Source organism: Osmerus mordax, chromosome 6, assembly GCF_038355195.1.
Source record: "Osmerus mordax isolate fOsmMor3 chromosome 6, fOsmMor3.pri, whole genome shotgun sequence".
NCBI lineage: Eukaryota > Metazoa > Chordata > Actinopteri > Osmeriformes > Osmeridae > Osmerus > Osmerus mordax.
The window spans coordinates 12,872,410-12,894,331 of record NC_090055.1 but is presented as its reverse complement, the minus strand read 5'-3'; the positions used below and the strand labels follow the sequence as shown (position 1 = coordinate 12,894,331).

Below are 21,922 nucleotides of genomic sequence, written 5' to 3'. Positions count from 1 at the left end.
TCCCAATGATGTCTGCATAGATATTTTTTCTTCCACTTCCAGTTAAAGCATTACGGTTTAGGTTGTGGTTTTCCTGCTTTGCCTCTGTGCCCTAATTCAATCTGGATTCACTTGGCGCAACGTTGAATGAAAGCAAGCTTTAATGCCCTGCTTGGGGTTTAGTTTCAAAGGTCAGGGTAGGTAGTATAGTGTCACCAGAAGAGGACTTGGTCTAAAGAACATACGTTTTAAAGTAGCTTAGGGATGGAACACCTGACTTGTCGATGCTCACTGGCCACAGTCAACAGAACCTCGAGTCATAGTGACATCACCTTCCCAACCCCCCAATATACAAATCAATTTAATTCACTTGATTCTGAAGTGTCATGTGCACAATTAAATAGACAGAGCAGCCATGAAATATCAGAATTGCAACCCCTGCTTTACTCCTGCCACCAGAGGGCCTTACACATTCATGCTTAAAGTTGTGGGATGGGCTCAAATCAGAGTTTTGGGTTAGCAGGCAATGGCGGTTTGCAGTGGAGCCTTAAACCCATGAGTTAGAGTGATGCTGTAGCCTGTACAGTACATCCCAGAAAGGAAGATGTTAAATATGGATGAGGCATTGGCATAGAGAGGACGGAAAAGGAACTGGAGTGACTTGTTGTTTCTATGACTACATGTACTTGTGTTATAATGTATGCCAAACTTTGTCATGGGTAGTATTTTAATGTTAAATTCTTATTTAGAGACTAAACAAACACGAGACATTCATTGTACTTGTGATCAATCAAACCAGACTGCTATTTCAGGAAAATCGGTATCCAATATTCAACATATAGTTCTGATGTCAACATGGTCCTTTGATCAGTTTACAATAGTAAGAGTAATAACACAAAGTCTTGCCACATTTTACTGCTGAGACTAGACTTACTGACAACGCTGGTCCATAATTCTAATCTTCCTCTCTAGTCGTTGAGCTATGTGGTTTAGATTGGATTTCCTCAGCCATTCAGGGAATCTCTTGAGGTCTTCCTCTGGAGCTTGTCTGATCCACTGCCTGATCAGACTGAGGATTGTCTCTTTCTGTCTGGGAAAGTGTTTGTCCAACTGTATCTGGACCTGCTGATTGGTATGTGGGAGCAAGAACCTCCAGAGCAGCTCTTTCATTTTAGGTTGGTGGATTCTTTGATGAGAGAAGAAGTGAAGAAGGATAGTTCTGATATGTGTCATGTCACCTGTCCAGGGGGAAAAAAGTGTAAAGTCTATTTTTAGAGGAAGAGAGAATTTTTGCAAACAACTCAAAACCCCTAATAACGCCATATAAACATTGAGTTACAATCAATAATTCAAAATTGCTATCTTTGTGAAGCTTACCTCGATCAGTAACATTTTCACAAGAGGAACAAGTATTATCATGCCTGCTTGTGCCTCTGAATATGGTTTTGAGTTCACGAGAAGCGCAATTAGTGTGATTTTCACACTCCAAGTGCGAGGATGAGACAGAGGAGAAGAAGCCTTTTTGGCACCGCTTACACTCCGTGTCCGAATTTGTGGTACCTTTGAGGAGAAATGTACATTGTTTACCTGGATTGGTAACACAATTTAAGTGTAATGTAACTCAACTTCTAATTATTTCAGAAACACTCTGAACTTGTATTTAGGTTATTCACAGTGTGTTGACACATTGAGCCATGGTGTGAGAAATCAGCACATAGGCGTAATTGTTATGTAATGTTAAATACTTGAGGACCTCAAGTTGAGGTAAACTTGATTTCAATTAAACCGGTGAACGCATCTATTACATTCAAGTATTTGACCTATATCTATCTTTTGTACCTCTCCTTTTGACACCGTAGCCAGCGGGACACTCTGAGTGTTTGATACACATGTCTGCGAACCAGTAGTAGCCCTCGTTGCACTCACACACCCTGTCGTGGGTTGATGAGCAGTCCTCCTTTATAAACTGATTATGTACACAAAACGTACTGCAGTACAGACATTTGGGCAGGTAATTCCAGTACTCTGTGTAGTGGTTAGTTGGACAACTGTGGCACTCTGTCTGTGAGGTTGCGGTACAGTGAGCAGACATGTGATATCCAGCTGGACAACGATTACAGGTGATTGATTGCCCGGTGACAGGGTCTAGGTGCTCATAGCTCGTAGTCCCACCGATGTACTCCATAAAGGTAAACATCAGAACAATGAGAAACCACTGTGGATAAATTGTTCAAATTAATAATACAAATAATTTAATAATGTATTACTACAATACTATTATTTATACGATATTATTCAAATTAAAAGTTAAATTCAGTCGTCCACAAATAGAAACCATCATAGATCAACTTATGATAAATTGCATCATTGGAAGACTAATGTATTGTGGAATGTCATTGCATTTATGCTTTCAGCGAGTTCTCCCTTTATCAGAAAAGCCATATCTTCAACTCACCATGTTTATGTGGGTGGTATGTAGGATGTCCTCCACAGTGACTTCTGATGCATTTGACTAAGGTGCATCTTTGTTTTTTATAGGCCAGGGCCAAATGGAAATACACATTTACAGAAGTGAAAGGGATTATATCTATCCAAAAGGTCAAATCACTTCCTTGGATAGGGGAAAGTGAAAGCTGGTGTTTGTCTGTGTGCACATACAACAAATTGAAATGCAACCAAGAGGATGTAGCGATACTTCCTTGTAATACTATTTTGTTTTGCATAAGGTGTGGTTGAGATAAAATGTGTAATATTTACAAGTTATATGTAAAAAATAATAATATTTGGGACGTTTTTCAATTTAACCCATACAGTATAGCTGATAATTGTGTCAGAATATTGAAGTATTAACAGTGATCAGTGTGTATTGCAGTTGTATAATTCCATATGTGGTATGCACATGAAGAAAATCTGAAATATTCTTTTTTATTTTTTTAATGAGATGCATACTTCTAAACTGTCAACTATCGCAGATTATTTCTTAGGACAAAGAGAATCACTGCTTTAATTAGAGTCACTGCGGGATAAGCCCACACCTTTTGTACTCTCAAAAAGAGAAAAATATATGGGAGATAGACTCTATTGAGAGGAGTTATCTTATACTTGTGAATGTGGAAGTATTGTTTCATGTGTAAATATAACCCAATGACAAACACAGTGGCACTTACATGTTGAGCAAGCTTGCTGTAAAACAGTCAGTGAATATACTAGTATCAGTCAAGCTGTAACATTGTAGAGGGAACAACTATTCTAAGAAAAGTATTTTTATTCTGATAGTTTGGCGGTAGTTTGGCGTAGTGTTCACAAAGTCACACAGCAAATGCACAGTAAAGATGCTTACACAACATGAAACACAAACACACAATGTCAAACATGTAACTTTTAGCCTTTAGTATCCAGTTTTGTGATAATGTATAAAAACAAGCTTTAACAATTTCATCAAAGTAGAACATTTTAAATAGAAAATAATTGCACTCCTTTGTACATTCATAAGAAGCTGACATCCTATAAAAAGTGAAAACAGTTTCAATGTCAGCAGTCCAAAAACAAAATAGCGGAGGGGTACATTTCATTATGAAAGGAACTCCTTCCAAGTTAAACGGTGAGAAGCAAGATAACCTCCCTTCCCTTCATTCCTCTTATCCAGAGTATTTACATCAGTTAAATAATAATCTTCACGCAACCCAGTCCTGTGGTTAACTACTATTCATTGAAAGGCTTGGTTTTGAAGCAGGGGCTATCTTGAACCATGCTGAGGAACATCTCATACATTTTGTGTATGGACGAGCTACTGATGATGCGGCTGATCCTCTTGATGCTCTTGAGAAGGTGTCGCGGAGAGCCCTGGCCCCGTAGAGTCCTCAGACAGTGGGACAGACCCTTGGCCAGCTCCACCCCTGCATTCTGTCTCTTCCATAGGTGAAGTAGTTGTAGGATGTACTGTTGGGAAGAACAGGAAGTGACCACTGCACGCACATCCTCCTTGCACACCTTGACCCCAGGTAAGCTGTTGCTGATGACCATGAGGTCATTCAGGGTGAGATTCTTCAGCTCCGTACAGCGGGACAACCTCCTCTCGCAGTGTTTGACACCTGGTTGAAAAAGGAGAGAATCCGATTAACATCAGCACATTGAAATGCAATATTCCAAGAAAGCTTTGAAAATAGTATTTACAATTTACTCTACAGTTCTCTCCTCTTTTCATAAGGCACATAATATTTTTGCTCCACGTACACAAAATTATAATTGTTTGAAAGAGGTGCCCTTTTGAATATGTTTATTTAAGTCTGACCTTGTATGATGCCATAGAGTTTGTCCTGGTCTTTGTTCTGCTCCTTCCACAGAAGCAGCAACTGCAGTAGCAGCTGCTGTGGGCTACATGCCTTCTTCAGCTTCTCCAGGCTCTTCCTGTCCACCTTGCGTCCCGGTAAACTGTCTAGCAGGTGCTCCAGGGGAACAGAAGACAGACGCAGGGACGCCAGAGACTGGAAGATGGCCTCCTCACACAGAGTGACGTCTGCAGGGAGGGAGGGAGAATTAAGAACTAAGAGACTTGACTGACCACAGATGACCTTGGCTCTATCACACGTTGTGCCATAGCATGTTCTGTAATACTGAGTAATGTTTGAACTATCAGTTGTTCCTGAAGAATGCGTTTGTCATTTAGATGGGTAACACGTCACTCCACTTATGTGTGTGTGTTTTTGGTTGTGTTTCCATGAGTGTGTGTGTATTTTCTACACAAAAGGCTAACTGGCTCATTTCCTGCATGTACTCTAAATCAGACAGACATCAAGAAACCCACATTTCCCAAATCTTGTCTACACATTGGTTCAAAACTTTTAACTGCTTTCAATTTTACATTTAATTACAAGATGAATATTGAATTCATTGCAAATAATCTAATAACTGAAATTGAAAGAAGTTTGGAGGAACAGTTTTTGTGAAGAGACACTGCTCAGATTCTATGTTCTTGGGAGGTCAATTATGCCAGTGGTTAGTCAGTGTTGTGTTGTTCATATGAATCTCCACTTCATGGACAAATTGTTGGGCTGTCCACTTCCAATCCCAACATTTCTACAAACTATTCTGTGCACTTGATTTGGCTCAAAGATTCTGATTCCCAATTCCTTAGTCCTGTCAGTGTTGCTATTCTGAATAGGTTGAGCTAGCATCAGCCTTAATTATGTGTAGTTGTAGGGTGAGGAAGACTCACCTGTCTGGCAGAGCATGTGTTGTCTGGAGCACTCCAGGTCTGTGCTCTTGGCCTGGTTTTCACACTGGCTGTCCTGGGAGGTGCTCGCAGCCCGCAGGCTCCTCATGCCCAGCTCACTGCAGTTTGTGTGGGGAACACAGGGCTCTGTGGGTGAGGCCACACTGGAGAAGTAGCCCTGGGGACAAGGTTCACACACGGTGTCACTCTGTGGAGTGCCTGCAACATAAATACAAACCATTCAGGACAATTAACTTGAGAACCGCTGATAAAACATCAAAAAGGGTCAACCTGAACTAGGTTGTGTCACATTTTGGTTGTGTAAATACAGCAGTGAGCAGTTTGTTAGCTTTCCAGCCTGTCATGATGCAGTCACGTCTGTTGCCATGAAGGTCATCTTACAAAGCATCTGACAGAAACCAAGTTGGTTCATACTATCTGCTAACAAACAGTATCTCTGACACAATTCTTTTTTTAGACATTTCTATATCCTGTTTCCAAATGTGTTCCATGCACTGTCATTTCTCTAGTTACAATTCACAGATCCCTTTTCAGAAGAGGCGTTAACCACATCTTCCTTCTTTATTTGACAGGAGAGATGTCAGTTCTTCATGCATTGGGTTTGACCTTTATGAAACAGGTGGGGTGGTTGAGTGTCCTAAATCTTTGGGAAGCTCCAATCTACCACTAAACTACTGAAGACTTCCCTGAGATCCACGTGCTGTATGTTATTGGACATTCGAGTTACAATGGTCATTGTTACACCATGTATAAACCATTTGAAACTTCCTTTCTCCACAGATTGGCAGACCCTGTATATATAATTTCAGTCTCCATAGAACACACAATGCTGGTGTACTAGGATTTCCTTTAGCCATGCAGAGAGCTGCGATCTAGAGGAGAAAGGATTGAGCCAGGGATGGAAGGATGTTTTTGGTTAGCAGTTTGGCCTTTTAGTCTCAAAACCACAATAACTCTAAGATGATGATGCCAGAGCAAGCCAAACACTCCTCTGTGAGATGTGAGGAAGGACCTAAACTGTTGTTTCCAGTCATTCACATCCAGATACAAGTTATGTGATGTGTCTCAATACCCATACTAGTCAGTCAGCCATTATGACATACTACATGGTAACATTACTCAGTTGGCAAACCAGCATGCTTATTTGGGTATTCACAGCACAATACACAGTGGAAAAGGGATCAACCATGGAGAAGGTATGACAGAGGAGCACTACGAACCAGTCCCAGTTCAAGCTATGACTATATGACAAAGTTGCATTGTATGCATGCTGCCTGCAACAGTGAATAGTGTGCTCTCTCCCTCTCTCTCTCTCTCTCTCTCTCTCTCTCTCTCTCTCTCTCTCTCACATCTCTCTCACAAAAACACATAAATCACAAAAGTGACACAACAGTTGATTTTACAGCAACACTACCAAGACCTACATTGCCCTCCTGGAAAAAGGTATAACAATTTAACCACACCCAAAGTTTGAGAGAGAAACAGTCCAACTTTGGTTACAAGTTATTTGCAGTATACAGAATGAATGTTTTACATTTGGAAGCATAAATGTAGGGGTTTATTTTCTGGTAATGTAATTGAAGGACAAATATGCATACTGTAAAACTCTTCTCTCGAATGGGAATCGATGTGACAGACAGAGAGGAGAAATGTCTACTTAGTGACCTGAAAATCTCCAATCATCATGTATTGTAGAAAAAATACTGTCCTTTGACTCAAATGCCTTGTTAAGAACAGTCACTTGTGAAAGTTGGAAGAGGAACTAGTCCAACTCTCAGACTAGAACCGAATGGGATGAAGTTTGGGATGAATACACAAGAAGAATTAGGACTACGAAGTCAAGATGATACCGTTGCAGCTATAGAGTTTTACGGTTGCAGGAGAATAATCTTATAGAGGTTGGGTTGTGAGAACACATGCAGAACAGGATGTCAATTTTCTCTGAATATCAGCGGGCAGTGTTATTCTTCCTAATTAGAAGGTGTCAGTTACACACACATACACACAGCCCCTATAAGAAAGAACTGATTACATCTTGGGCCCATTGAAACAGCATGATCAGAATCAAACAAGCTAACTCATAACTTACCTAACCACTTTAATATGAAGTTACATACAGTGAACAGTAACCACACTTTTGGGTGACTGAATTAGGCAAAAGACAACAAACTAAAGTTAGTAACTAGTGTAAGTGAGCTTCATACACACATGAAAGAAGAGAACACAAAAGCACAAAAAACAGGATGGACAGTTCGCAGACAAACATACCCAGACTGACAGCTCCATTTCCAGGTGCACAGGTGCTGTGTTTGATGCAGAACTCCACCACAAGGTGGAACCCAGGTCCACACTCACACAGCTGGTCGTGGGTGCTATTACACTCCCTCTTCATCAGCTGTCTCTCCTTGCAAACAGATGTGCAGCGCTGACACGACTCGCCCCATTGCCAGTCGTCTGAGAACCGGCGCTCGGGGCACGGCATACAGATAGTGGGCTCGTCAGCAGTGCAGTGGTGTCGGACAGCTGTGCCGGGAGGACACTGGTCACACTGGAGGAGTTCAGAGGTCAGGGGGTCAAGGTGAGAATACTTGGGGCGTGGTGCTGGCTGGAAGGCCCAAGAGAGGGATGCTGTGAAGAGCTGTGAGAGGAGGGGAAGAGGAGAAGAGGAGGGTGAAGGGGGTAGGAGAGGGGAGTGGGGGAGGAGAGGAAAGGAAAGGAGGGGTGGAGTGTAGGATAGAGGGTGAGAGGAGGGGGAGAAGAGAAGGGGGAGGAGGAAGAGATGAGACAGAAAGACATCAGCATTTAACTGCATGTTTTTACAATGTTTCATTCTAGTTATGTCACTGACAACACGGCTCAATACTCTGAAGGATAAAGCCAAATCATTTTCAAATGGAAAAAACTTACACCAAACACCTTTCTTAAGTACGGAATCATGGCAGTTCAATACTGTCTTTTCAAAAGTGTGAAATACACTTGGAAATGGAACCAAAAAACAACAAATAACATCCTGACCCTGAAAAATCCTGTTGACTCCCCATACTGTCGCCATAAAGTCAGAAGCCAGGTCTGTTACATGTGGTCTATATGTCACGGCGGCACATCGTTGAAAAGCAATTTGATGTGTGGACTTCACCCTCCCCATCCCCCCCAACACACACACACACACCACCATGTGTGCCAAAGCCATTGAGAACACAGTTTTCCTCACTTCTCCATATATGCCCTGCCCTTCACCCAAAGCCAAAGGAAAGGTTACTGGGATTTCACAGAGACCCCCGTCCTGTAAAATACATGACCACTGTCTCCACATCAGTTTCCCTGCTAACTCGACCACTCTGTTGCTCTCCACATCAAACTTTAAGCAGGCCTGACCAATCAAGTCCTCTCATTATCATGTGAATTATTTCACCCCTACAGGTGAATGAAGTATTTAAGTCCTTTAAATTGATTTATCATTCATAAATGCAAATTAAAATCATCAAGCAGTAAATAAGATGTTGAACTTTTCACTTTTCAGTGTTTCCTTAGAAGTTAGCATCTGTCGATGGCTGCAAACCAAAATTACATGCTGCTACTGGGCATCAAACAACCATAATTGCACCGTTCCAACGATCAGAGGGAAAGTTACAGAGGATGTCTCAGTGGCCTGTAGCCAGCCTGGAGAGGAATGTTTGATTTCAAAGTATGCTGAAATACAGGACATTCCCTCAATCTCACTGAACTGATTGTTTCTTTACCCAGAGCTCTGGGAGATGCTATTGAGTTTGTTAGCATTCAGACCACTAATTATATGAATTTCACAGGACAGGGTTTTAGGGTGTGATTTACCATCTAAACAGAACTTTATACAACCCAATTCATAGCTGATAGTAACACTTTGCGCTCTGTCTAGACTCCAGCCTACTCCAGAGAAACTCAGTGTTTTTAAATCTCAGTGTTTTTAAATCCTACATTTTCTTTGATTTGCTGCGTGGGATTTGACGTGCTGAATGTTGATTGCAGATAATTAATCCAGCAAGATAAGAGCATAATACCAAAGCAGGTATGGACACACACACAAGAACAGTTACAGGCACATGTGCATGCAGACCCCCCCCCCCCCTCCACACACACAAACACACACTTACAAATACCACCTGTGCGCTATTGGTTTTCCTATAACAAAGCCACCTGTTCAGTACAATCACACAGGAAACCCAGCATCACCCAGCACTGCAGTCCTCTCTGAAAAAGGAATATACAGCTAAACTGTACATACACAAGCCTCATGACATGAAAGCTTGTTTTATGTTAATGAGTCTTAATGCTCTTGGACACATCTATGGTGATGTTCCTGGGGTCACAGGATGTCCTCCTCCTAATCTCTACCTGTAATACTCCCAAACCTCTGCTACCACCGGCTTGCCTTGTAAGGTTAAATAACCATCACTGCTAAACTCAGATTCACACTATTTCTTTCAGTAACCATTCAATTTACGCCTGCTTGTGTGCACAAATAAACAAATAACTAAAAGAACTACTAGGAAAATGTTCTTGTGTTTTATCTGTTTACACTGGAAAATTACAGCCAATGCAATGCAACATCATTTGATTAAATTCCTTTCCATTTGACCAAGTTGATAAAATTCCTCTTTGGTCATTTGCATTGCATTGGCCATGCTAATACATTTTCACAGCAACTCCCACGCAGACGTGACATAGGACTTTATCTCTATCTCTTTATCTCTCTTTCCATCTCTTTCTCTTATACACACACCTGCACACCTTGTTATTAGTATTGCTGTAGACAGAACGACTACACTGACCAGCACCTAATCTCAAGCAGTTGAAAAGGGGAAGCTAGACTTCAATTTCTTTTCAGGAGTGTTCCTTTTTTAATAAACAGGGCATCGGCCTGTGCAGATATACAGTATGTGACCCTTTGATACTCTACTCTGATCTCTGTGAGAGCGGCTTTTTTTAGGGAAGTTAGACTTAACTGCCATCCTGGAACATAGGGCATAAAGATAAAGAACTTAGAGATAACAGACTCTGATACATTATTTACATCAAGCAAGCTGAAATGACTATTGTGGGAGGATGCATGTGTACACTCTCACTTTTAGCCTGACGTCAAATGAGGCTAACATACAAACACATACACACAGACACACACACAAAAAAACATCTCTCTTTATCTCTTTATCTATCTCAAAAAGGTAAAACTGTTCCTCTCACATAGTCTAAGCTCAGTTTGTACTCTGATTCACATCTCAACACAAAACATCACATGCAAATGGTGTGACAGGAGGCAATGCAAAACACATCAGACCTGGAAGTAACTGGTATCCAAAGGCTCCAATTCAGCGAACACAGGATAGGGGTTGTGGCACTTTAATAGTAAGACACACCTGAATCTAGGAATTATACAATTTAAGGGGGTCTATGACTTTAGGGTCTACATTACATCATAAAATGAAGTCAAAAAGATAACACAACTTCATATCAAGCAGGTACATAATGTAGTTTGGTTAGTTAATTAATGTTAGTTTGACAAAAATGTGATTGTGTATTGATGTATGAGCATGTTTTGACACAGACACAGACAGATTTATAATTCCAATAAGAATAAACAATATGCTATAATTATTTTCTCACCCATTGATTTTTGCTCACGCAGTATGCTACATCCAGTATACTACATTCTTTCCTTATAGTTTTAAAATCAAGTTGCTCAAAATGTAAAGTGAATTAGGCTATAATGCAAATTATCAACATTACATAGCACATCTAAACTACTGTCAAAACTATAGGCTATAACTCAGTGAAAGACTGATATTGTAAACCGATGTACGTTGTGACAGCAGGTCAGAATAATCACGCACGATTGGTACGCATCTTGGTCATAAAAAATACATCGCTTATAATTGAAAACGACAGGCTAGCCTACTGTACCTGGATCCTTACGGAAATAGACAATATTTTATAGTAAACATTGATAATTCATTGATACTGTTTAATCCACGAGCGAAATTCATACTGTTCATATAGTATGAGTTAACTTGCCGAAATTGTCCCCAAAAAGAAGGCATTCACAAGTAATAACCCAACTCCTACTGTAGCCTAAGGGCAGCAATTGTTTTCCCAAGAGAAAACAAACTTAGCATCGGCCAAAGTTACTCACCACAAACAGTTTCATCGCTGGATGTGATTTCATTATCCGTACGTTCATCTCTCTCCTAAAATCAACTCCGGTAGGAAAGTATCGTTTCCATACTTATACTGCAGTGGGGATGAGGGAAGTGTGCCCACCCACTTCGATGGCATTTCCATTAGCGGGGTGCGCTCTCTCCACAGACTTAAAATAAGAGCATCCTCTCTGTGATTGGGTTGCTACTCACATACAGTAACTGAAGGAGCCCTTCTCAATAAATGAAATGTAATTTACTTACAATTAAATGAATTATGTATTGTATTTACATTATGTCAAGCAGGTTCATATATATATATACATATATATATTTAGAGGAAGTATTGTTTTTGATGTTTTATTTTTGTCAATAAAACTGTATACCTACAGGCTACCAATGTAAACCCAATAAGATGGTGTGATGGTGAAATATGTTTCACCTCACTGAGTCTTTCAGTCTCAGTGAGGATTACTCACTCTGTCTTTATTGCTCCCTTAATCATCTCTACCATACATAATTACAATTTGGATGACAATTTGCAGGTACAGTTTTATTTGAGTTCAAAGATTACAAGTACGTATTCTTTGTGTTGTCCTCCCAAATGCCTTTGATTGAAGATACAAGTCCTGAATAGGTAACCCCTTCCAGACTATGTGCCCTTCTCTGGTTGACATTTGTAGACTGTTGGATCCATTAAAATGTTTCTAAACTGATTTTTAAACTTTGTAGAGGCTGGCAACAACCTACAATATATGCCTGTTTGTTGAAATACAGTAACTAACTTCCATCAGCCAATCAATTCCTCATAGCTCATTATTAAATCAGGATAGATAGAATGGATTCTGTTCAATACTTATTAACATAATACATGTTTATCTTCATTTAGCAGACACTTTTATCCAAAGTGACTAACAAATAGTGAGTCAGGTGGCTGAGCGGTGAGGGAATTGGGCTTGTAATCCGAAGGTTGCCAGTTCGATTCCCGGTCATGCCAACTGACGTTGTGTCCTTGGGCAAGGCACTTCACCCTACTTGCCTCGGGGGAATGTCCCTGTACTTACTGTAAGTCGCTCTGGATAAGAGCGTCTGCTAAATGACTAAATGTAAATGTAAATAGTACATAGTAATTTCCTATGTCCACGTTAAAGCAGTTATAGTAGTGAATGAGGGTAATTATAAAAAAATCTAGATTTAATTGTTTCATCTCAGGGTCAGATGGCTGAGCGGTTAGGGAATTGGGCTATTAATCAGAAGGTTGCTGGTTCGATTCCCGGCCATGCAAAATGACGTTGTGTCCTTGGGCAAGGCACTTCACCCTACTTGCCTCGGGGTCAATGTCCCTGTACTTACTGTAAGTCGCTCTGCATAAGAGCGTCTACTAAATGTAATGAATGAATGAATCTACAAGTCCTATCGCTCAAACAGTAGTCCCTGCTACTCTGTTCATGCACTACTGACACAGAAAAATCCTGGAGAGAAAAGGTGTGAACAGACGTCCACATGTAACATCTTGTCAAAGTGATGGTGAGAAACTAACTCAGAGTATGAAAAATGTGAAGATGTTTATGAGTCCTAAAATGTTATTTTGAGTCAACATGCAATGTTCTACTTTATATGATATTCAGTCAGTACGGCATGTGGGTTGTCACTAACGTACATGGATTGCCTGTATTTCTTGTAGAATTAATACAAGTGGTGCTTTAACCCCAAAACCTGATGATGCGATCATCATACATTGCCACCTCCTACTCACAGACATCAGCAGTGACTTATGACAGCTCCAGGGAAGCTTGACGTAGAAGACTTTATGTCTACGCATAGCCACAGAGAAAATAGCCTTCTCTTGCTCTCGACAGGCCAAGAGAGAAATCTTAACAGAAAGGTCAGAGCCCACCAAAACGTCACACACTTACACAAATAGGTTTGCACACGCAGACACATACATTACACACCCCTGCAGTTTCATTGACGCGTGGATTGGCTGACCACAGGTAATGTCTGGTGTATTTCTATTCTTCTTGCTTTCAATGACTGTTACACACTCTCACTCTCTCCAAGTAAGGAAATGTGGGTGTGAAGAGGTGAACCAACCACTGAGCAGCTAAACCACTGCACAGCTAAACCATTCCACTTCTACCAAGCCAAAACCTGGTAGCCACACACCAACTATAAATCACAATGCTGGGCTCTTTAGTGGCTGACATTATTTTCACAGTCTATTGACTTATGAGGTAAACACTGTGTGGGTATAAAATCTGCGATTCTTTCTTCCTTTTAGAATTGGAAGTTCAAGAGCAAAACAAAAGGGATTAGACACTTTAAATTTGTCATAAAAATGTTTTCTTCAGTCAATTTAACCTTTATTTAATGAGGCAAGTAATTGAAAGCATATTCTTATTTACCATGGCAGTCTTGAGTGGAAAGGGGAAAACGGCTAAGAGATAAAAACTTGAACAAGCAATTTCTGATTTAAATACAAAACAAGCGAAAAGATGAAGAGATTACATACAAAGCATCGTAAAGAAGGGAGTGGTAGATACACCTGCTATCTCATTTGCATATAGTCAGTCAATATGAGTGGGATAATTCAGCTCCCACCCCCAACCCTCCCCCTTTCTGTTCAGCCCTCAGCTTCCCAATATATCTTTATTAGCCACCAAAGCTAACCAAATGTTATTATTTCCATAACAGTCCTTGAAAATGGATGAAGAGAGGAACCGCAACTGAAGCTTGTATTGTGGCCTTCAACAATAAGCTGTTGTGCTCCATGAGCTGACAGATCCAAGCACAATACAGCATCCATTATCGAAAAAACAGCTCGACACACAGTTGTTTCCAAAATGTATTTAATTGTCATTCTTCCTTCTGAAATTTGTAATATTTAATAAAGAGGACAATTCATTAGGTCTACTTGGCCCTCTTTGATCTTTGTGTGTCGGTGTCTACAGATACTTCCATAGATGTATGATTTCATAAGTAATATAACCCTAATCTGAAAGGTCAAATGTAATTTGGCTGATCTGCTACACAGGGTGTGTCCTTACATTCTGCTATGGAAAAGATGGTGATTTGCAGGAAATGTATGCGTAGCTCCTGACAATCGTGGCAGGGAAGGTTTTTTTTCTGTAGCTTGTAACCAAAAAGCAATGTATCAAACCTGCCAACATGACATATCAAGGTTGTCTTGTGAAACCCACCATGTCAAAGAATGGCACATTTCACCCAGTGTACAGCATGAACTGAAGCATGGCCTCACTTCTAGGATTTCAAATCCTACTCCTTTAGAAACGTACACACTTTACAGGAATACTATTGGTTAGAGATCCACTGAGGCAGGACATGGTAAAAGTGGACCAGCTGGTGCCCACATCCCAGTCGGGCATGGTGTGGATCTACATCAGCTATATGGTGTGCACCTACATCAGCTACATGGTGTGGATTTACGTCAGCTACATGGTGTGGATCTACATCAGCACCTGGTGTGAATCTACGTCAGCGACATGCTGTGGATCTATGCTACAGGGTGTGGATCTACGTTAGATACAGGGTTTAGATCTACATCAGCTACATGTTGTGGATCTACACTACAGGGTGTGGATCTATGTCAACTACATGGTGAGGATCTATGTCAGCTACATGGTGTGGATCTACGCTACAGGGTGTGGATCTACGTCAGCTGCATGGTGTGGAACTAAATCAGCCACATGCTGTGGATCTATGCTACAGGGTGTGGATCTACGTCAGCTACAGGGTTTGGATCTATGTCAGCTACATGGTGTGTATCAACGCTACATGGTGTGGATCTACATCCGCTGCATGGTGTGGATCTACGTTATAGTGTTCTCTAGCTATCCTCCCTGCCTCAACTGCGGTTCACCACAGAGTTTTAATTTCATCCTGTGTTGCTCTCTCTCTCATTCTCTGGGCATCTCAGACATAAATCTAATGGACACTTTATTTGTGCCTGATGGAATGACACAAAAGGCAACCAAAATAATCAATATGGGGCATGTGCATTGAGGAGTGCCATAAGTGAGGCTTGCTAACCATCCTCCCAGCTTCAGAACGTCTGCCAGTCAAAGCAAAGAGTCAAATGGCATCTTGGGAAGAACTAACCCTGACCTGAAAGCTTGATGTCAGATGATGCGATTGCTTTCCATGTGCATTGTTTTCTTTGCAATTTATGGGAAACCCTGTGAAAGACTACAATCCTGTCCAGTGAGTGTTTTACATCAAGTTTCCTCAAGCCATCAGAGTAGTGTGCCCTCGTGACTGGTCAGATTACGATTATGCTTAATGTTCTGGGTGACAGATAGTGAGAAAAACATGTGGTGAATCCATGTTCTCTGAATAAGTGAGACTATAGACTGAGTAAGTATCTGTGTATTGTTATACTTACAATATGGTACAGTATGTGCTCAGGAACGATTCTCACATGTGCTTGGCCATAATAAACACTAGGATTGGTTAGATCATAGCTTTACTCCAATGGAGCAGCTTCCAATGGCACAGGTTAATTTACAACATCAGTAAGGTCAAGTCATTTGTAGTGTAACAAAATCCTCAGGATGTGTTTCATACTGTGAGTTTCAGGATTGAATGAACCATTTTACACACAATTCCTGCCGGGAATCAAACCAGTCTGCATTTCAAACAAACTTCCGGTTGAATTACGAGGCTTACTTTGTGTGTTTGAGTGTTTTCATCGCCAGGAGTGAAAAATGAGGGAAAGTCACCAAATAGAGGCAACTGTTTGTTTTTGTGTTTGTTTAATTCATTTCATGTGAAGGAACCTGAATGTGTGTTTTATGTGTAATGTTTACTATCTAAAACTAGCATGTGGGTGAATAGTTCCTTCGCTCTGCCCACAATATGCTGTGGACAAGGATCAAAATAAAGAGTTTACTGTACATGCACAGTACAAACCTCCCTGGAGAGTTTGCAAATTAATCTATGACATAAATATATAAAATATACTGTAGTAATAGGAAATGGAGCCTTCAACTGGTATTTCAAGATGGCATACATTTTGAATAGAGAATGTTCTAAACGATATTGCATCACCAAAGTAATATGGCACCCTAAAAGGTAGGGGTATTTTGGCTTAAGTAATTTTAATTGCACTTTCTATTTCGTTGTAATGTTGTGGCTGAACATGCTATCCAGATTTTAATCAAGGAAGACAGAGTTTCCACATAGGACTTCTTAAGTTCCTAACCTTTCATGCTGGTACTTTATTTCCTCTTCCAACATTATCCCCGTCAGAATTTTCCAAACTGTTAAATCTTAAGCAACTTGCATCTTACCTTGGAAAAACTGACAATAGGTCTGAGGCTTCACAACTTTCCCAGCAGTAGGGTGCCCACACTTAAGTAAATTACCAGAGCCTTGAGAATGTCTGCACTGTGGAACGATTTGTCTATGTCTTTACAGTGTGTGGTAGCTCTGGCATTAACAGCACATACAGTGAGATCAGAGATTAGATGTCACAGAAGGTTTCACGTTTCACACATGGCAACTACAATTCCTTTAAAACTTTAATATTTTAATACTGTAATGCTGTATTGCAAATATTTAATTTTAACTGACCAGTTTATGAACAGATGCTCATGTTGAGGAATTTTAATTTATTTAGAAGCAACATACTTCAATTACTACTTTTATGGTGTTCACAGTGCAACATATTTAGCAGCAAACAAAAGGAATTCACCCCAGTTTTGTCATGACTCACACATTATTAAACTTCAGGAAAAAATGCTGGATATTTGATTATTACGGCTACAGAATAAGAACCAATTTGGAACTCACTGAATGAATTTGTGTTCAACATTCCAAATGTTGAGCAATGAATCATTCTTAGTTAGTATTCACAATAAACATTGTGAGCCACATCCAGTGTTCCAATGACTAAATCCCTCATAGTACATGGGCATACCATCACACTGACTTCAATTTCCTTTCTTTACTTTATTTCTTATAACCATGTTATTTAAAATATATATATTTTTAATTGTGACTCATTCTGTGGATCCCTGGATGACAGATACATTTGCTAGGCTCAAGGTTAAACAGACAGACTGAAGACAGACACATAGACACACAAACCAATGACTTTAGAACTGCAGTATGTCAAACAAGGAAAGCAGCTAAATTCAAATTATTTCATTGCCAGTAAAAGGGCGCTGAAAACTATATTTGTCGGCCGAGGTTTTATGACTGGAAGGAGAACTGAAGAAACTGTTTAATCATTCTGCAGAAATTGATAGGTGCAGAATGGAAATAAGCCTCTCATTCAAGAAAAGAGATCCCCTTTGAAAGAGGAGGAAAAAATAAATATCGTTGAATGCCTCTCCTTGGCTTTTTTCTCCACCACACCATATTTGTTTAAGGGGGTTGTGAGGAGCATTTCTCTTCAAGTTGCTCCATCCTGAGGAGTTTTCAGAGAGGTCTCCCTCTGACCACATTGGTGGTTCTCTGACGGTCACTCTGTGGCTGCATTTTGGCCAAGTTACAACCACATCAACGTCCTTCAGGGAAACATAGTTGCTCTGTAGCTGTTTGAGAAGGGCTCCGATGACGAGGACTTGTCTGGGGGGGACATTTGGTAAGGTATAACCTTGCCATCTCCTTACATTCAATAATAACAACCTCTTACATCCACCAGAGTTGTCTGGAAGCCATCATAAGACCTGTCTGTTCCCCTTCTACCTGTTTCTTCATCCATCTATCTGGCTGCCTGCCTTTTAGACTGCCTGTCTGTCTATGTGTATGTCTGTCTGTCTGTCTATCTGCCTGTCTCTATGATAGGTCAATTCAGAATTTCGGGTGGAATCCCACTAATCCCAGATGGTCCAACATTACCAGGTCTACATAGTGAGTCAGGCATAAATTATACATTTTGTTCATTTCAACCATAAAGATATGCCCCCGAATACAAGTGTAATCTCAAATAATAATATGCCATCAGTTTTTCTAGATTTAAACTAGCAGTCCCAATGAAGCTTTGGAAACAAGAATCCAAAACAATAATAGTTGGCAATAAAGTTTAATTTAAAACATCTTTACAGGGCCCAATCATTTTTATTTTTACATTTGATTGAAGATTACTTAAGGATTTGTAGACTCTATGAATACATTATTTAACAAGTTCTGCATATTGTTAATATCTATTCAGTGCTAGTGAACCAGTGGGCCAATACTTTCTGTTATTTAATAAACTAACTTGACTTGTTATTAAGCACATCCCCATGTTTCACTGGCTGAACATATTCTACACTGATTTTTAATCTTCTCTCATTCATACATACCGTAGGGAGTGATAGACATACAACTCGAACATACAGAAGTGTATAATAGCTCTGAGTTAACTATCAAATCTTCATAAAAAGATTAGCATTGGAACCTCTAATGCCTTTTTAAATGTTTGAACCTATGGACCTTCCCATGACTTAGATGCCTGTCTGTAACCATTCCTAATGTGTGCAAAACATTAAGGTTAACTTGTTGCAAAGCATTACCAACTAGAGAGGGTACAATTTCTGGGGAAATTGTAGGGTGTGCTTGCTTGCGTCAGTTGCACAGGGGTCCGTTTTTGAATGACATTTTTACAACTGATATTTCTGCATATTTTATATAAAAATTAATACTTATTATTTATAAAGATTACATAGATTTAAAAGCATTTTTTTTTGCTGCTCATTTACAACTGAAAATACAAGTGAAGTGTAGAATGAAATAGATGTCTTCTCATTTCCCCTGCAAGAGGCAGCCTCAACGTTGAATCAAAACGAATAAATTTGGCAGACCGGTGTAAAAATTGACCTAATCTCTATGATTTAAACGTCATCTTAAGTTTTTCCCTTCTCATGATATTTTCAGGCATTTAGCCTACTCATTGCATTCATTCATTAATTAAGAACCCCCTTTGGAGATTATTCTACGACGTTACCCGGCAGTAGAAGATGGAATCGCGATTCAAACAGTACCATCTGCTAACTGAAAATATGCCCCCCAAAACGTAAATAAGCTTGACATTTATTTAGTGGAAAATCGCTCATTCATAAAAAGCTCACTGGTAGCGATCATTGTCAGTAACAACGCAAAATGCGATATAGCCCTGTGTGGAGAAGCTGCCCCGGTAAATTGTACTACTACGGTAAAGTACTAGACTACTGTTCGTCTTGGTAGCGATTGCGTTGGTTGAATTGGATTTAACGTTCCGTTGTACGGTTTAAGCTGAAATTAATTATTTTCATGAACAGATTGACAACGTTTAGGCTGTGGCAATGAAGTTCAGGTCAGTAGTTAGATAGACTTTTGATTTAAGTAAGGGGATCGGGGTCTCGCGTAAGCTACAGCGTTGCAGTGAGCTACACTGGTTTGAAACCACAGGTAATGGTAATTTCACCAACAAATCGTTTACTAATGTCAGAATAAATCCTACAACGAAAATGTATATGTGAGGAATGTTTATTTTAACGATTGAAAACAGATAACGCTACATCATAGACCACTGTAGTATGTGTTGCCCGGGCAACACAGGCTAATGTCATGATGCTAATACTTCAGTGAAATAGTAGACTACTGTTTCCGAAAGTAGATGTACTTCCTTAATAATATCAGCTTATACTGTACATTACACATCACAATTGTGTGTCATATCACAAAGTAAAATGAGTAAATAGTTATCACCCTGGCCTCTTTGCTTGTGGCATTTCTGCAGCTGCCTTGCAGTAAAGCTATAGTTAGCCTAGCTATCCCCCAAGTTAAGAGATGCGAAACGAATGTTCTGCCAAAGGTAGTCACGCGTGTTTTCGTGACGTTAGTGACGTTGTGACGTTAGTAACGTCAGTGACTGTGGCTAGCAAATTAGCCACCGTTAGCTTCAGTTTTCGCCACAAAAACTTAACTTGAGCCTAAACCATGCAACGGAACGTAAATTCCAATAGAAGCAACTCAATCGCTACCAAGACAAAACTTTTGAAACCTACGTTGTCTATGTAGGCCAAATATTGACTGAGTTTTAGGGGGGCAAAAATAAAAATAATAATATATATGTGAGAGAACAAAGGTTGTGCCCTTGCCGAAGGCAAAGCACACCCAATAATAATATATATGTGAGAGAACAAAGGTTGTGCCCTTGCCGAAGGCAAAGCACACCCAATAATATATATGTGAGAGAACAAAGGTTGTGCCCTTGCCGAAGGCAAAGCACACCCAATAAAACTCAAATTGTATTCTACAGGTCAGAAACTATTTTGTTCCCAGAAGGCATTTAGGGAACCTTGACCCATTGGAAACACATAGTGGGCCAGTGTAATGCCTGGTAGATGGCTGACGGCACCCAAAATGTTTTGTTGCATGCTGTTAGAGGCGCTGCGTGTTAGTAGCACCATGTTAGGCAGCCCTGAAAGAGACCATGGAAAGTCACAGGAAGATTTTGGGGAGGGGACATTTGGTGCAAAGGGGAAACCGAAACAGCAATTCATAGTTCTGCAATTTAGCACCCACTTACAGTCTATGGACAGCAACTTAGAGAGTGCATATATGTTTTATTCAATGGCCTAATGTCACCAGTATCAAACCTCTCACCAACTATGCTATCTAGACAGTAGCCTATAGGCCAGCAGTGTTTCTACGCTGGTTCAGTAGCTCAGTCACACCACCACCCCTTAGTTTATGTGAATGCGGGTTCGCAAACAAACGTTGTTGGAGAACACTGTAACCACAGCTAGTTCTAAATTCACACTTGCCTGAACATTGTGACACAGATTGTGAGGAAATACCGTTACTAGGGCGAGGTGATTCAAAGTTCTCCTGAAGTGAGTCAGATCGGGAGCTTCACTATGCCGTTTGATGAGTCTGTGGTGGTCAGGGTTGGGTCGGGCTGAGGTAGGTGGGGCAGTTGGATCAGATAATTTATTTCCTAATATTTGTCCGTGAACCAGGAGAAGGGTAGAAATATGGTACAGTATAGTTTGGTCCTGTGTTACATGCTGTTCAATAGGCGTGTGAACTATGAACTCCCAAGTAAAAAAACGTAATGTCACAAAAATGAGAAAGTGCTGTGACTCAGCAACCAAAACCCCACTGAGGTAAAAGTGTTCACCATGAAGCAGGATATCTTGGTCTTGTTAATGTGTGAGACACCACATAGTTGCTGTGTGAATCAGAGATGGCGATGGTTGTGACATGCTACACAGACTAGGTACAGAGCCTGGCCCACATGAGTAGATAGATTAGGGAGATCACCATCTGGCCCCTGTTTGTGTGTGTTTGTGTGTGTGTTTGGTGACAGAGTGAGAAAGAGAGAAAGAGAGAGAGAGAGAGAGAGAGAAAGAGAGAGAGAGAGAGAGAGAGAGAGAGAGAAAGAGAAAGAACGAGAGTGTGTGTATGTGTGTGTGTGTGTGGTGGATTGTGGGTAACCAGAATGTGAATTTAACCTCCGTATTGGGTTTCAAAGAGTCCTTGGGGTTTGAGGCAGTGCTCCTGCCCCCCATCTCCAGCCCTCTGTCCTGCTCTGTTGTGGCATCATGCA

At 40.4% G+C, this 21,922-nt stretch overlaps 2 protein-coding genes across 3 annotated transcripts in view; both read right to left on the bottom strand.

Annotated features, from left to right (window-relative positions):
- Positions 1 to 697: 697 nt before the first annotated feature.
- Positions 698 to 2,470, bottom strand: LOC136944162 (tumor necrosis factor receptor superfamily member 11B-like). Its single transcript, XM_067237809.1, has 4 exons — positions 2,435 to 2,470; positions 1,819 to 2,194; positions 1,357 to 1,539; positions 698 to 1,217 (listed from the first exon to the last, which is right to left on the bottom strand). The coding sequence occupies exons 1-4, from the start codon at positions 2,435 to 2,437 to the stop codon at positions 910 to 912; spliced, it is 870 nt and encodes a 289-aa protein (XP_067093910.1). The 5' UTR covers positions 2,438 to 2,470; the 3' UTR covers positions 698 to 909.
- Positions 2,153 to 21,922, bottom strand: part of LOC136944155 (tumor necrosis factor receptor superfamily member 11B-like) — a 45,280-nt gene continuing 25,510 nt past the window's right edge. The window contains exons 1-5 of one of the 2 annotated variants that reach the window (XM_067237798.1): positions 11,379 to 11,508; positions 7,481 to 7,850; positions 5,195 to 5,410; positions 4,271 to 4,495; positions 2,153 to 4,070 (exon numbers count right to left, since the gene is read on the bottom strand). In XM_067237798.1, the coding sequence (XP_067093899.1) occupies positions 3,682 to 4,070; positions 4,271 to 4,495; positions 5,195 to 5,410; positions 7,481 to 7,850; positions 11,379 to 11,426 (1,248 nt within the window). In that variant the 5' untranslated portion in view covers positions 11,427 to 11,508 and the 3' untranslated portion in view covers positions 2,153 to 3,681. Of the gene's footprint in view, positions 4,071 to 4,270; positions 4,496 to 5,194; positions 5,411 to 7,480; positions 7,851 to 11,378; positions 11,509 to 21,922 lie in introns of those variants that run through there. The other variant, XM_067237800.1, reaches the window with a different exon arrangement.